Source organism: Chaetodon trifascialis, chromosome 23, assembly GCF_039877785.1.
Source record: "Chaetodon trifascialis isolate fChaTrf1 chromosome 23, fChaTrf1.hap1, whole genome shotgun sequence".
NCBI classification, from domain to species: Eukaryota; Metazoa; Chordata; class Actinopteri; order Chaetodontiformes; family Chaetodontidae; genus Chaetodon; species Chaetodon trifascialis.
This window is the reverse complement of record NC_092078.1, coordinates 15,235,472-15,250,576: the sequence shown is the minus strand read 5'-3', so window position 1 is coordinate 15,250,576 and position 15,105 is coordinate 15,235,472. Positions and strand designations below refer to the sequence as shown.

At 41.9% G+C, this 15,105-nt stretch overlaps 1 protein-coding gene across 5 annotated transcripts in view; it reads right to left on the bottom strand.

The window, feature by feature from the left end:
* nrxn2b (neurexin 2b) overlaps nt 1-15,105 on the bottom strand; it is a 636,019-nt gene that overhangs the window by 258,230 nt on the left and 362,684 nt on the right. For all 5 annotated transcript variants that reach the window (XM_070993325.1, XM_070993329.1, XM_070993328.1 and 2 more), the window contains 2 exons: nt 12,615-12,788; nt 8,283-8,402 (listed from right to left, as the gene is read on the bottom strand). In XM_070993325.1, the coding sequence (XP_070849426.1) occupies nt 8,283-8,402; nt 12,615-12,788 (294 nt within the window). The remainder of the gene's footprint in view (nt 1-8,282; nt 8,403-12,614; nt 12,789-15,105) is intronic.

Here is a 15,105-nt window from a genome sequence, read left to right as displayed (position 1 = left end):
ACACACACACACACACACACACACACACACACACACACACACACACAAACATCCCTCCCATCTCTCTTGTTCCTATCCCAGCCGACAGTGACAGGCTTTTGATAATGTTTGCGAGTGGCTGCAGTGGTCTCGAAGCAATTACAAAGCGCCATTAATTGTCCTTTAATGCATATTGTGGTTTAAAAGCTCATCTGATCTTTAATTAAAACAAGGAGTGGAAAATCGGCACTGGTTCCAAACACAGAAACTCATCAGGACCAAAAGAAAGTTTCTTTGGGTAAATTTTACTCAAAGAAACAAGCAGATTTGTGGCTTACCTGCCAAAGCTACCAGACTCATAAACAAATAGACGCTCTGGGGAAAAGAGATGAGGAACAGAATGTTCACTGAAACCTCAAGTTAAAGGACTTCAGCAACGATGGTTTTAAAAAATATGAGTGCGACTGGGCTCAAAGCTGAAACAGATAATGTAAATGTAACTATTGCCGTTACTGTGGGTGAGACATCTTCACCTTATCTTACCATCTACGGCCTCCGCACTCTATACACACATTGATTGAAATTCTTAATGAGTGCCAGTGAATAGCACTACAGCCAAGCTAATACTTTCACCTAAAACCCTCAGCACCACATGCACCCCCAACCGATCCCCTTCAAGCTCTTGACATGGTGACTTCTAAAGTCCAATGGGCTTAGCGCTGCCCTCTTTTGGGGGAGCCAAAATTGCCTTTGCATGCCCAAACACTATTTCATTCCTCACTCGCACTCTCTTCTCTCCACCGCGTTCCTTCCACCCTCTCATTTCTCTGCCTATGCTTTCACTCAGTGTCTGCAAATGGGAAGATAGCTGCAACCTCCCCAGTCTCTCTCCCTCCCTTTTTCTGGAGCAGCCCACAACTGAGAAGTAGAGGGTCCTTGTGAGTGTGTATGTGTGTGTGTGTTGAAAAAAACGCAAGCCAAGTAATTATTCAGGATTCACACTGCGTTTCTGGCCTAATGAGGTGGCGGTTAATTGCTAGGTCTGGACGGCAGCTCTTTGGGGCCGGCTTGCAAACAACACAGAGAGGAGATGGGAGCTTCGGGTTGGGAGAGTTGGGAGGAGTGACAATCAACAAAAATGAGAGTGGAGTTATAGAGACTGTGAGCCAAAAAAGCTAGTCAGACACAATCCATGAGTTGGCTTTTATGCACAACCACACTTGTCTCTCTCCCAGACGACTTCTTGGGTGAAAACAGTTGATTTCCCTTATTGGATCAGAGGGTTGGGGTTACTCATTCCTCCTGAGTTTGGGCTGAGTGATTTCAGCAGGTGATGAGAATCTGAGAGGCCCAAAGCCTCCCCTTAAGTCTGTCCTGATCCACGCTGTGTTGAGTACTGAGTCCATGTTGAAGCCAGTGTGACCTTCATCACAACAAGCGGCCTCACAATCAATGTTAAGCCCAAACCAAGTGCATTACACACAGTGAGGCTGGATTCATGAGGCTATTTTGCTTTAGAGACCAGTGGCCATCTGTTTGTTTGATTTTTTTTTTTCTTTCTTTTTCTGCATTTCAGGCGAAGTACAAAGCAAATGATCACCTGTGGAGTCGGTGGAGAGGATGAGCGTGAATGCGTTTCAGTAATCAGGTTTCATTTAAGTTTGGTAAGGAGAGTTTGCAAGAGGGGCTAGGCGTGACCAATGCCCGTTGAAACCTATAAAGCTTGTCAGAATTAACAGTAGGCCAGCAAAAGCAAGGAGTGTAACACTTAGCGAGCCACACTTAGTCTTCTAGAATTGAAGTCAATTCTCTTAGTGTTATGGCCCTCACATGGCATAAATAAAAGACTCGAGAAATGAAGAGCAGCAGTAAATGCAAACTCAAGGATAGAGGTCAGGTTTCTACTGAAAGCTAATTTTCACAGATGCAAGAGCAATACAAGAGACCAAAGATGCACCTCTAGATCCAACACAAACTTTTCAAATAAAAGCATGAAATAGGACTGAATGCTGCACAAATCTGCACCCACTAAGCCCCGAACTAAGGATGGATTAGCATTTTTTTTTTTTACATGCATGATACTAGGCCAGATGTTACTGATGACTAGTTGATGCTATCGTTTTTTTCCTGAGTGTGGGAACAGTAGAAATAATAATAATAATAACAAAAATAAATAAATGGCGATGAGGGGTTGGAAGAGGAGGCAGATTGAAATCAGCAGTGTTGCAAACACACTGGCACTCTGCACTCAATTAGTATGCCTGACAGCACTATGCACCAGCAGCTGGGTTCATTGTACACATGCACATGTTGTGCTAACGCCCAGCGAATTCATGCAGTTAAGAACTGCACAGACACAACCCTTTCCTCCAAGCATCTCCCTCTCTGTCCCTCTCCACCTTGTTTTCTCTGGGTCGCTCTCTCGCTCTCATAAACAGAGAATGAGAGAGCGAGAGAGAAACAAAGCCCTCGTACAGCACGCACTTACACAGCATCTCTGTCTGAGTTGGTTCCAGATGAATAAGGCAGAATACCAAGTGGCCCACTTATACGCTACGCAGAGACAAATAGACCAGTCAATCACCGCAGGCTGCTGCTGAATTTCAAATGCTCTCTGGTGTTTGTGTGCGTACGTGTGTATAAGACAGCTTTTTTCTAGTTGTTGTGCCTTGAATGTGTCTGTGTGCGTGAACATAGTGGTACAGTATGTTCAGCAACGCACAGTTACAATTTAAAGTGAGGGCTTTTCAGCGCTACAGCCCCAGATGTGTGTGCTGTTCATGAGAACAGAAAAGAAGAGGCTGTTTTACAAAAGGGACACATTTGATACAAAATACTGTTGGAGAGTACTTGTGTTTGAATGGTGCTGCCAAGGTAAAGTCAGAAAACTAGCGTGTAGAAAGGAGCAATGCGTAAGACCAATTCCATTTGTACCTGCTCCTTCCTCCAAGCAGTGCTTCATGTATTAACCTCCCCTGCCTGTCTCTCTGGAGTGCAGCGCGGTAGGCCTGTCAGAGCAAACTGACCGACAGAAGGGGTTACCGAAGAGGTACAAACAATACTATTCAACAAAATGGGAGCTTCTCTGCTGGGATTGGAGCCTCTGAATTACTTCGGGTACACATACCTACCCACCTATTGCAGCTTGAACTGTCGCACTGCTCGGCAGCATTACTACATAGAAACTTGACAGATTTATTCAGCGAGAGTGAGCAGTGTGCAGCCTCCCTTTATCCATGGGTGAAAGGCAACTGTTATAGCCCCGCGCTATGGTGATCATTTCCAATATAAACTTTCTGAAAATCAGACTGCTGGGCTTCCTCAGTGGTGTCTTTTCTTATCTGCCATGTCAGGTGGATGCTGAGAAATAAGCAATGCCAGTAAAAAAAGAAGACTGCAGTCCAGTGCAACTTGGGAATGGGGGGGAAGAGCAAGTCAATTGGTTTCAATCCAGGGCTGTGTGGGAGCTCTCAAAAATAGTTTCCTGGACCAGGGAATTTAGGAGGGAAGAAAATATACAGCTCAATTTACAAACCCAATCTTACATTGCAGGCAGCATTAATATAAATGTTTTTAACATATGCATTTGCACAGCATCCATGTACATAGACAAGAAAAAACTTCAGTGATCAGAACCATTATCAAAGAAAAAAGCATTAGTGGAGGCCCCGAAGGCAAAACCTCTTTCACAATGAATAAAACAATGACGATACTGCCAAAAAACAAACATCTGAATTTTTGATGAGACAGAGGGGGGGACATGGAAGCAAGCTTTAAATAATGTCTGAAAGAAATTCACATCAGTGCGGCAGCTCTGAGTGCGGCCTCATCACCACCATCAACCAGAGCAGATGAACCCCAGATAATCCCACTTCACCAGGAGCTTCCCGACATGCCGCACTTTTCTTTTGTCCCGTCCTCTCCTCTGGACAAGTGGCGAACATAACAATACTCTTGGAGATGTTATAAAAATTCAAGGATTTTCAGATGAAATAAGTGATTAGATTAAGTGGGTTTGATCATGGGTGGCACGGTGGCACAGCAGGTAGTGCGCGTGCCTTACAGCAAGAAGGTCGCCGGTTCTGCGTGAAGTTTGCATGTTCTTCCTGTGCATGCGTGGGTTCTCTCCGGGTACTCCGGCTTCTTCCCACAGACCAAAAACATGCTCATTAGGTTAATTGGTGACTCTAAAATTGTCCTTAGTGTGAGTGTGAGTGTAAATGGTTGTTTGTCTTCTGTGTTGCCCTGCGATCGACTGGCGACCGGTTCAGGGTGTACCCCGCCTCTCGCCCGTTGAAGCTGGGATAGGCTTCAGCCCCCCCGCAACCCCGAAAGGGATAGGCGGTATAGAAAATGGATGGATGGGTTTGATCATTAAACAGCTTTTATTCTTGGCAGAGTGGAGAGGCCTATGTAACAGAATTTAGAAAATTATGTGACATTAAAATGCCAACTGACTCATCCTCCTCTTCATCTACAAGTCTTGGATTCTATGACTTAAATATTAGCTCTTTTTAAATAAGTGTACTGTAGAAATACAAATGAAACTGATCAATGTTTTTCACAGGTGTGCTAATCCTCCCCATATCACAGGTAGCAAACATGTATGGTAATATACAGTCAACAGAGACAAATTACATCTTTATCAGCTTTGAAAAATCAATGTTGAAAAATTCAACCTTTTCTGTCCGCGTGTGATATCAACTCAATCCAACTGTGAGTCTGCGTTCGTAAACAACAACTATATTGTCAATTATTTTGACAACCTTTCCACTCAGAGTGAAACAAATGACTCTCGACTTAAACTGAGGAAATTAGACTTGAGCTTTTCTTTCCTGAACCTGCAATTTCTCTTTCGTTGGGATCTTGCTGTTTTAATAGAGCAGTGTCGGCACACACGCAAGGACACACACACATACCTCTTGTGCACCTAAGGCCACCTCTGTGCTTTGTCTCACAGCCACCAAAGAACATCCACAAACAGCGGCGTGAGCAATGTTGGGAGAATAATTATGCAAATGTTTTATTCCCCACAGAGTATGAAAAGCAGCGGCAATCACTCTATTCAACTTCTTCATTCTTCTTTGAAAGCTAAATTAAAATAATTTTCACTTTTGTCCCAATGAAGAGGGAAGTACATGAATGTGTGTGTGAGAGAGCATACACAGTACATGTGGGCAACCAGTGTGTGCCTGGGTTACATAGGGGCTGTGTGTGAGTGCATATATTGTATGTATACACTGTATTTTTCACAGTGTGACTGCTGAGAGAGAGATCAAGTGTGACATCACGTGGCAGCTGGTTCTTTGTGATTAATTTTACTGTCCCTATTTCTGTCCCTTCTTTTGATGACATGTATCTGTATCCTTCAGAGAGCTACAAAGGGATACAACCCATACACCTGTGTATCATCAGTCTCATTCTCATTTATGCATGCAGACACAGAAAAGTAGGATACAAGCTATTTGCATTCTACAAGGAATTATTAAAGCCTTTCAAAGCTATCCATTTCAGATATATAGAAGACAATTTAAGGGCACATGGCAGGGAAAGGCTGTTTTATACGAGTGAAATGAAAGTGTAGCCCTGTGCAGGGCTGTGGGTTTATACTGCCAAAATAAAAATAAATGAAAAATATGCATGATCTCCAGACCTGGAGCATCATTTCCACACTGAAATTAAAAATGGCACCCAATGCAATAAGTCCTACCTTGGTTTTCAGAGCAGGCTCAAGGAAAATTCCCCGAACGTTGGCATGTTCATAAAAAACATGATTCTGTGATTGGGCAAGCCCAGAAAAGGCTGAAGGATACAAGGCTGCTTGTATGGCGAGAAGTAGAGAGACGCAACAAGAAGAAAGAGAAGACAATGAAGGGAAGGAGCCGAAAGTTAAAGTCAGGGCAGGCTCTCAAGGTCCAGAGATGAAATGTGCTTTTCAACATTCCAAGCTGGCAGAAATGAAGACAGAAGGGCAGGTCTGAAGATGTGCAGCTGCTGTGTGAAAGGAAAGAGCGTGCTGCAATAGAAAACAGCTACAACAATGCATGCGCACTTTGAAAGAGGCTGACATACTGCTGTATGACACAATTGGAAAAGATATGCTGCATGCACACAGTAACTGGACAGTGTTCCAGATCTTTAGTTAAATCAAATTTGCATGTTGGTTTTGAATTAATTTTGACAGCGCTTTTCCCTTGCAGTCTCATTTTGAAAGTGGCCACACTGACATTAAACTTAAAAACTTAAAATGTGCCATGAGTTGGAAGTGCTGGCTGTTTTCTCAGATATTGTCAATGTGTTACACTGTAATATGGCAACCTCTCACCCAGAAAACATTGCACAAGTTGCAAGAAGACATTCTCATTATAACTATAGGGGGGAGTGAACTTTACACAGCAGCCATGAACCCATGATAGTAATATTGTATGTTCAGAAACAAAAAGAATAGCAAGCTGGCGGTAGTGTTGATACTCTCACATGTCTGAGATTGGATGAAGATTGAAATAATTTTGAACTGACTGCATAACAAGCCTGCAGAGTAGACTGATGGCTCTACTTAGATTCTCTTTTGTTGTCTGTGGTTATGCAACATCTTTGTTCAGGCTGCTGGTAACGTCCTCCCACCCCCCCAAACTCGACACACTCTCTCACAAAACAGACACACATCTCCTAGGTCTTCCCACAGAACACACCTGGTGCCATACACCTCTATCTGTCATCTCTGAAACCAGCACAGTACAGCTGCTAACGCTCCCCACAGGCAACAACTCAAACGCAAGATTCAGCACCCCTCTCCTCTCTTCACTTCATCATTTGCGCTCCTCTCTCGAGGAGCGAAGGGTGTCTCTGCTTATCTTGGCGCGGTGTGTCATGCAGACAGAGCCGTGATTATCGCCTTTGCCTTGCTTGAGTCTTGCAAGAGCCAAAGGAGCACCTTACTAATCGTCCTCTTACTGTCATGCCCGTTCATATCCAGTCAAGCTAAGGAGGCAAGCCATCATGGCGATGGCAACAACACGCAACAATCAAAGACTCCATCACAAATGAAACAGAAAAAAAAAAAAAAAGGTGGAAGGGTGATACAGCTTAATTCAGCATCCACCACTTAATAAGCAAACTACAACTTGTGCAAACAAGTCTATTAGCCTGTCACCCTGCCTCTGCCCCTGTTTAAATCAAACCTGTGAGGAGGCCTGAATGCTAATTGAACATAAGCTCAGTGTTACCAAGCTGAGCTCTGTAATTCACACATGTAATTCAAACATCGCAAAGATATGCATCATAACACATCATTTACTGTCATACTTGTCTTAAACAAATGAATAAATGTATACACTTTGCTTTATGTGAACCAATTGAATATTTCTGCTAATGAGGCGAGAAGCTCAACGAGGAGCAAAATTCATGAAGTAGCATGTTTTGCAGTAAGGTCAGGTTATTTGAATTTTTTTATGAGCTCATTTCCAATGTTCTATGAATTTTATGGGAAAGATGAATAACAGTAAATAAATACTGTCAATAAACAACACACTTGCAGTGAATCTATTTCCCCTCCCTCCATACTTCCTTTCCTGAACTCCCTTGCTGCCAGCCACCCAGCAGGTGACCACATGGCAGGGACACGGGATGTAAATCACAGTTTCTCCTCACAGCATGTGTTAGCGGTGCCTCAGGAGCCGAGGAGCCAATCTCTCAGTGAACTCCAAGGACGTCCAACTATGAATAACGTGTGAGTAGTAGAACATTAGAAGAGGAGCGAATGCTGAGTCTAGCCGGGCCTGTTAAGTGAGGAATAGAGGCCTTGTCAACTAATATTTTGATTTCAACTTCAAATGTTGAAGTTTCACGGTTAATGAAGAAAAGGATTTGCTGTTTAAGTGATTATGTGCAAAGCTTTAATGTGATGCTATTAAAGCTGCACAAGGCGAGATATTTATGTACGTAAAAATGCAACTATCCTATTAGTTTCAATGATTAATTAAGACCGTAGAAGAGCAAAGTATCCAATTTCCTTTAATTGGGAACCTGAAGATTCACACAAATGGTCTCCTGCAACACTGCAAATGAGTACTTCATTGGGAGAGAGCTGGACTCACCGATGATGAATTCCTCACACCTTTGAAGAGGGAACAGCGCTGCCACTTCAACAGCACAAATGCAAAGTTGCCTGTGCAGCTATAACTCAACAAGTGCAAGTCCTAGCACCAGATATCCACCTAGCTATACCTCCACCTGCACCTGCACCACTCACTCCAGCTGCACACACTCAAACCACAACAGTCACTAAAAAAGGTTTCACTTACGGTCGTTGCAGAATGAACCTCCATAGGACGTCATGGTGCAGTCGCAGGTGAAGCCCTCCCACTGCTGGAGACACACCCCCTGATGGTAGCAGGACTCCTCCGTACAGGTGGTACTGGGTCCTGAGGGCATAAGACAGTTCAGCGTGTCTAGTGAAGCGCGTGTTATAGCATTTATAGCATTTACGTCTGACCCAGAAACAAAACCCTCGGGCAGCTCTGCTGGCAGTTCACTTCCCTTAGCAACGGCAGCTGAGGATACTTCCAAAAGCTCTATTTAGAAATACATGATGGTTTCATTCAAAGACTCTAATTTGAAAGGGTTTCTTCTAACAGTACTGTCAGTCTCAGAGAGACACGACACCTTCAGCAGCCCTCAGCTCACTGTGTGGTTGGTTGAAAGCAGGCGAGCATAAGGGATGTTAAACCGCGGTTGGTTTCTGGTGGATGTTTTAACCAATTAGCCTTGTGAACTTCATAAGCTGATAAATCAATGCTCTCTTAATGAGAGTTTTAAAACAATAGGTGCCCACATGGACACTGAAATGGGTTTTTTCTTGATGTAAGCATTCCTCCTGTTCACCCTGGCCATCAAACAATTCCTTCATACTGGATCGCGCTTCCAATATAAGCAATGGAGGGCAACAACCACAGTCATTGTTTCATGCAAATCTTTATTCAAGGGTTTATGTGAAGCTCAAATTATAACATTATAAGCAAAACCTGTTTCAGTGTCCATGTGGGAACTACGATAGACTTGAAAAATGGTGAGTCTATTCTTTAACTGTTGCGTCAGAGCATTGTTTACTTGTGAATCCATATTAAAAGACCCGACAGCTGCAATCAAACACACTAGCTGCTCATCCACAGACTACAAGTGATTTGATTAATGGTGCTTAGTAATGCTTTCAGATCAAATTTGATATTTATTCAAGGTTGAGACCTGGTGTAATCACCAAACTAGGCGCACAGCTGCACTGTAAATTAGTAGTCTTGCTTCTCCACCAAATTTGTGTGTTATGTGTGTGTGTTGTGTGTTTGTGTTTTGGAGGTATGGGGGAATGCTCTCTCCTGTTGTTCCCTCCCACTGTCACAGATGAATAAAGGCATTTAAATTGTCAATTAGAAACTCCACTGTTGTAATTCCTTTGTGGAATTCCAGCCACTTATTCAGAGAGGTATATATGAGAGACTGCTCTGAAAACTCATATTTCCCCTTCAGATTATACATACTACTGACCCCACAGGCACTGTCATATGAACAGACATGACATGAAAAATAATTTGCCAATTGTCGCCTTTGTTGCCTCTGTATTATTAGAAGCTAATATGACTGATGAAAAGGAAAGAAGATCATCATTAGTTTTCTTCCCAACAAAACCGGATTTGTTCTCAAAATTAGACAGGGGAAAAAGGCAGAATGATAGATATGAGATTAGGATGCAGATCAAGTCTCAGGCAAGAGAATTGTTCTAAAAATAAGTGTGTGTGTGGTGGCTGTCGTGTTGGTGGTGGTGGGGATTCTCATTAAAATCTCAATTAAACACAAACATTTCCAAAGACCCATGGTTCAGTGCCAAACTAATTTGTTTTCGCATAGATAAACAGACATCTCACTGTGCCATTTACAAATGGCCCAATTAAAAAAGCCCCCCCCCCAACATCAGCAGAAAACAAATAATAAAAAATAAATAAATCACTGATCTATGAGAGCTTTTACTTCCTGCTCCAAAATGTCCACTTCAATTCAATGTCATTTCCTTTCTATCAGCTCGTTCTGTTAGTCGTTCCTAGTCAGGCTAATTGTGCCATTAATTGCTCACTAATGAAAGGTTCCCTTGAGAAGCTAATTAAGCATATTGTTATAATTAATAACCAAGTCATGCTATCACTTCCTCACCCTTTCTTCAGCTATTGATCAGCCAAACGTTACCTTTAGCATGGCCGCCTGCGGACCAGTTTTTAGGCGTCTTGTTTTTTTTTTTTGTTGTTTTTTTTTGGAGCGTTACACTCCATCTGCTGTTTGCTCCAAATGTTCAGGAAAATCCTGAACAGTACAGGGAGCCAATAAGCCCCACATAAGCTGGAAAAACCCAAAGTGAATACACATCTTCGCTCCCTTGCTGCTGTCACCTGTGTCTACAAGTAACAGCTGGGTTACAACTGAAACATCTGCTGCCATATTAGCAGCGTAGAGGAGGCTCAACTCAAGAGAGCTCAACTGCAGATTCACTGGAGCATCTTGGTTCATAATGAAAAAAATGTTTGAAGGAGGCATTTTCAACTTTTTTTTTATTTAATGGTGGTCTAAATTTTTTGATTTATTTATTTTTTTTACAACATCTGCAAATTATTTTGAGTGTTTTATTAATCTTGTTAAGTAATTAAAACTGTGCTGCTGCTTGCAACTACTAATACTACTATGCTTTATTTTAGCGATATAGATGATTTTTCACACTTTCTGGTCTCCCCTTCTTCGTGTCTACCCTCTTGAGCTGCAGTGAGTCAGTAACACTGTTTATGTACCTGCACTTCAACTCTCAGGGTCTCAGTCTCCTTTCCTTCCTGTCTTGTTCTTTGTTGTTGTGATCCGCTGAGTCAGTGGAGAGCAGTTCAATGTTCTGCCCTTTGTTTGGCCTCAGGTCTAGAGAGACGGGACCAGCAGCCACCTCTGACCGCTCTGGATCCCCAGTCCACAAGCTAACATTGACCTCAGAACCAAGTCGGTCAGGACTCTGGCAGTGATCCATTCCCAGGACAACAGTGTATTTTGCAAAAGTCATCTTCATTTGTCTTGCCATAGCTTTTGGAATTCAGGATCTTATCAGTTGTTGTTAGAGAAGATCAATCAAGACTAGAAAATTAGTAAATATAAAAGTTGTAATTTATCCGATTCCCTGTCTTCTCTGGACCTGCTAAAGAATAATAATTCTGAATTTGATTATAGCAGATTAGATAAGCAGTCTAAATTGTATTTGATGTATTCCTGTAATATCATCAAGGGAATACAGAGATTTGCAACAACCTCGGGGTTAGGTATACTGTTATTTGTCAAAAAGGTCCAGCCTTCCGAAATTGGTCAATTACAGTATAACTCATGGCACATCTAATCATCAACTAATATTAGCATCCATTTTGGGTGCCTGCAGGAGTCAATCTTATAGCTTAATGCAGTTTTGAACTGTGTTTAGAGCAAAGTAATTGTGGTATATAACTGTAGGCAGGTAATAAGGCTGGCTGGCTGGCAGAAGTAGCAGTGTTAGGGATGGGGGGGGGGGATGGGGGGGATCAGTGGCGCATTGAGTCGGCCAGTGTGGCCCTCGGGGAAATCAAGTCAGCGCTCTCCGACACTCAGCACGCCAGTGAGACGGGGGTGGGGGGAGTAAAGGGGAAATGCTACAGTCGAAATCCACTGTTATACCCAGAATTAACTACCCGACACTGGAGCCACGCAGTCTGAGATGTAGTGGCGAACTGTGCACACCAGAGGTAAAAACACAACAAATGCAAGATTGATGAGGCAAAAGCCAACGAGGGTGGGGTGTCGCTGAGATTAGCCACACTGACAATAACATTAGAGGAGAGAGATACCTCCCTCATCCAGGTTTTATAGAGCAATAGAGAGGATATACAGTGGACAAGGGCTTAGATTAAGACCGTCCTGAGCTGGAAGTATTTGGGTGGGGTTACTGGTGTACAGCCACAGAAAAATGCAACACCATTACATTACTGGTGTGTCTTCACCAAAAACTCTGTGTGTAATTAGGCCATGGAAGGAACTGTGAGACATCTGCTAAAATCATTAGAAAATAATGTTTTCACCTTGTAAGTAACAACTAACTCAGTATATCATCAATACCTGAAAAGTTTATCAATCAAATAATAGGTGTTGTTTTCATCTGAATCTCCAAATGACAGATTGAAATTTAATTGTGCAAAAACTGATTCCAACCCTGCTCCTGACTTGTTCTCCTTCTAATTATCTGTCATTGTTTCAAACTGAGCTATCCCTGATGAGAAATCTCTGAGAAGTTGACATTATTATTGCCATGAACACTGGATTATACGCCGAATGATCACACATACACTTGAAATCAATGCCATTTGATTTCCCCTGCTGATTCATGAGAGAAACAATTGTTATTTATGCTTCCCTTTGAACATGAGATGGACGTCATTGGTAATTATGGGAATATAGCTAAAAAATTACAATTAAGTGCAAGACACATTGGGTTTCAGCTAAGCATTGTTACTTTTTAAATGGAAAGTATGACTTTGGCTATTACTGTATGTCAGTCTGTATGTATGTGACAGACAGCTGCCTCCACCACTCACCATCGCAGCCTCGTTCCACCTGGCCCACCCTGTGGAGGGCATCTGCGATCAGGTCAGGGAGTCTCCCATTCAGGTCCACAGAGGCCAGACAGCCCTGGTACCCATCCCGGGACGCAATCAGTTTGGGCAGATTGCTGTACATGTTCTTCAACACGCCACCGATGTACAGCTCCCCTGCAAAACACACACAAACAACTCACCAGTGAGAAAGAGAAAGAGTTTATATTGAGTGAGATTACCAGTGCACAGCATTGTGTAACACTAAAATATGAAAATAGTCTGACATTTGTACATTTGTTTCTGTATAAATACAAATAAAGAGAATTAAACATTCAAAAAAAAATCTTTTCAATTAAACTTCTTTAAAGATTAATCACAGACAACAACATTAATATACATATCAGTGTCTGGGAGGCAAACGTAAAATGACCCAATACTGAGATAATGAATAAACAAGATCCACACCAAAACAAAGAAAAATTTAAATGTCAGGGCAAGGAAGCAGAAAAAAGGCTTACATATACAACAGCCTTTTTTCTTTTTCAAATATATTCCTCCTCCCATCACCGCAACCCCAAGTCTAATTAATCCTTTTGTTGTTGCTGCTGCTGCTGCAAGCATGTGATTTACTGTAAATGACAAGGTCGCTCCATAAATATTTCACACACTGTACTGGAAATGGACCTTTGTGGACAGAGCTACACAAATCTACAACTGTATTTGCAGTATTGACATGACATTGACACTGTGACACGGATTATGGATGCATGGTCACGGCTGCCCCAAACACAGGCTCAATCCCCAATCTGAATGATATGAAGAAGAAAAGGAATTCTTACAATAAATACTTATGCAGAATTCAGTGTATTACATCGACTGTTTGCCATTTGGCCAGACACTTAATTCATTTACCTGCACAGTTCCATTTTTTTTTCACAAGTTACACAGTTCTAGTTCTCCTTTTTCATTTTGTTCTTTTCTCACATAACTATTACAGTCATAAGAAGTAGATACAATGTGTTCAGTCTTCTGTGACCTCCTAATCTCACTATCCCAAAATTACATTTCAATTGCACTTACATTCACATAACTGTACAAAAGGAATTTGGAGTACAGAAATAAATTCACTGTAGCTGCTCTTTATGATTTACTCAACAGAATTTTACACATGATTTCCTTTTCATGGTCCTTTACATAACTTGATGCATTCTATATTGATGCTAGAAAAGTGGATAGCTTTAATTCGTGCGCCACTGAAACACGAGATGAAAATCTCAAATGTAAAGATAAATAATAGTAATAATTTAATTGTGCTGTCACATTATTTGGGCAGTCTGCCAGAACGAATAACAGGACATGATGGACACCTGCTGAAAATACTGACTGCAGCAGCCAAATAAGCAATCACTCGTAAATGGTTGCAGATCGACCCTCCTGCAGGAGGTAATTGGCTTGAAATCATCAGAGAGATTCAAGAGATGGAAAGACTGACTTTGCCAACAAGACTGAGAAACACAGACATACATTGCAGGATGGTCAAAAGGGAAAATATATTTGTTGGAAAAGGGAATGTGACCAGTGGTTTTTCTCACATATGTATAATAATAATATCATTGTGGGGAAGAAGTCATGCTATAAATCTTCATATAACTCTATAAACATATAGGTTCAATACAATAGGCTCCAATAATGTCATGCAGCATGAAAACATGTTCCTCATTAAGAGACTACCACTACATGTAAGAACTGATAGTGCCTTTTGTTCATGAGGCACATTCATGAATACCATAAATACTTCATTTTCAAATGTTAACGAACATGCACGTAACAACATGCATCTATTTCCACAGAGGAGAAGAGTGCAGATGAACAAGCACAAGCTCACACTGAATGAATTATGTCTCCACATATCTTATTGATACTGTATTCTCTTTAGTGTTGCTGTTGTTTGGCTAAATGAGCTCATCTTTGATCCATCTGTGGACATATGGGGTTCCTATGAATCACATATAGAGCCTATAGAGTGTAGTTTGTTGTTGATCTGCTGTAAAGGTGTGCAATACCACATGTAGGTAGCAGACAGTAAACATTACAGCCACCAGGAGACAGAGAATTGATATTTTGAAGCTAAGCACTGTGAATGTTGGGAGGTATGCCCCTGAGAGATGTCCCCTGAAAAAATGTTTGTCATTGCACAGGCGTTGAGAATATGTTTTGATGATTACATGATTCAAAGAAGTAGCTTACAGTTCTACATGAATAGATTGTGTGGCATCACGCCTGAAGCACTGGAATTGACTTTTGATGCTTGGAAAGATTTATTCTGTGAGCCTGTCAATATAAGGCACTCTTCTGGGAGAGGAGGAGAATATACACAGCAGCACTTTCTCATGAGGGAAGCAGAATTTGTGTAGCCTCAGCGAGATGATAAAGCTGAGTTTTGGGATATCTCGGCGCTCAAGCACAATTAAGGTCTCTTTACATTACAACA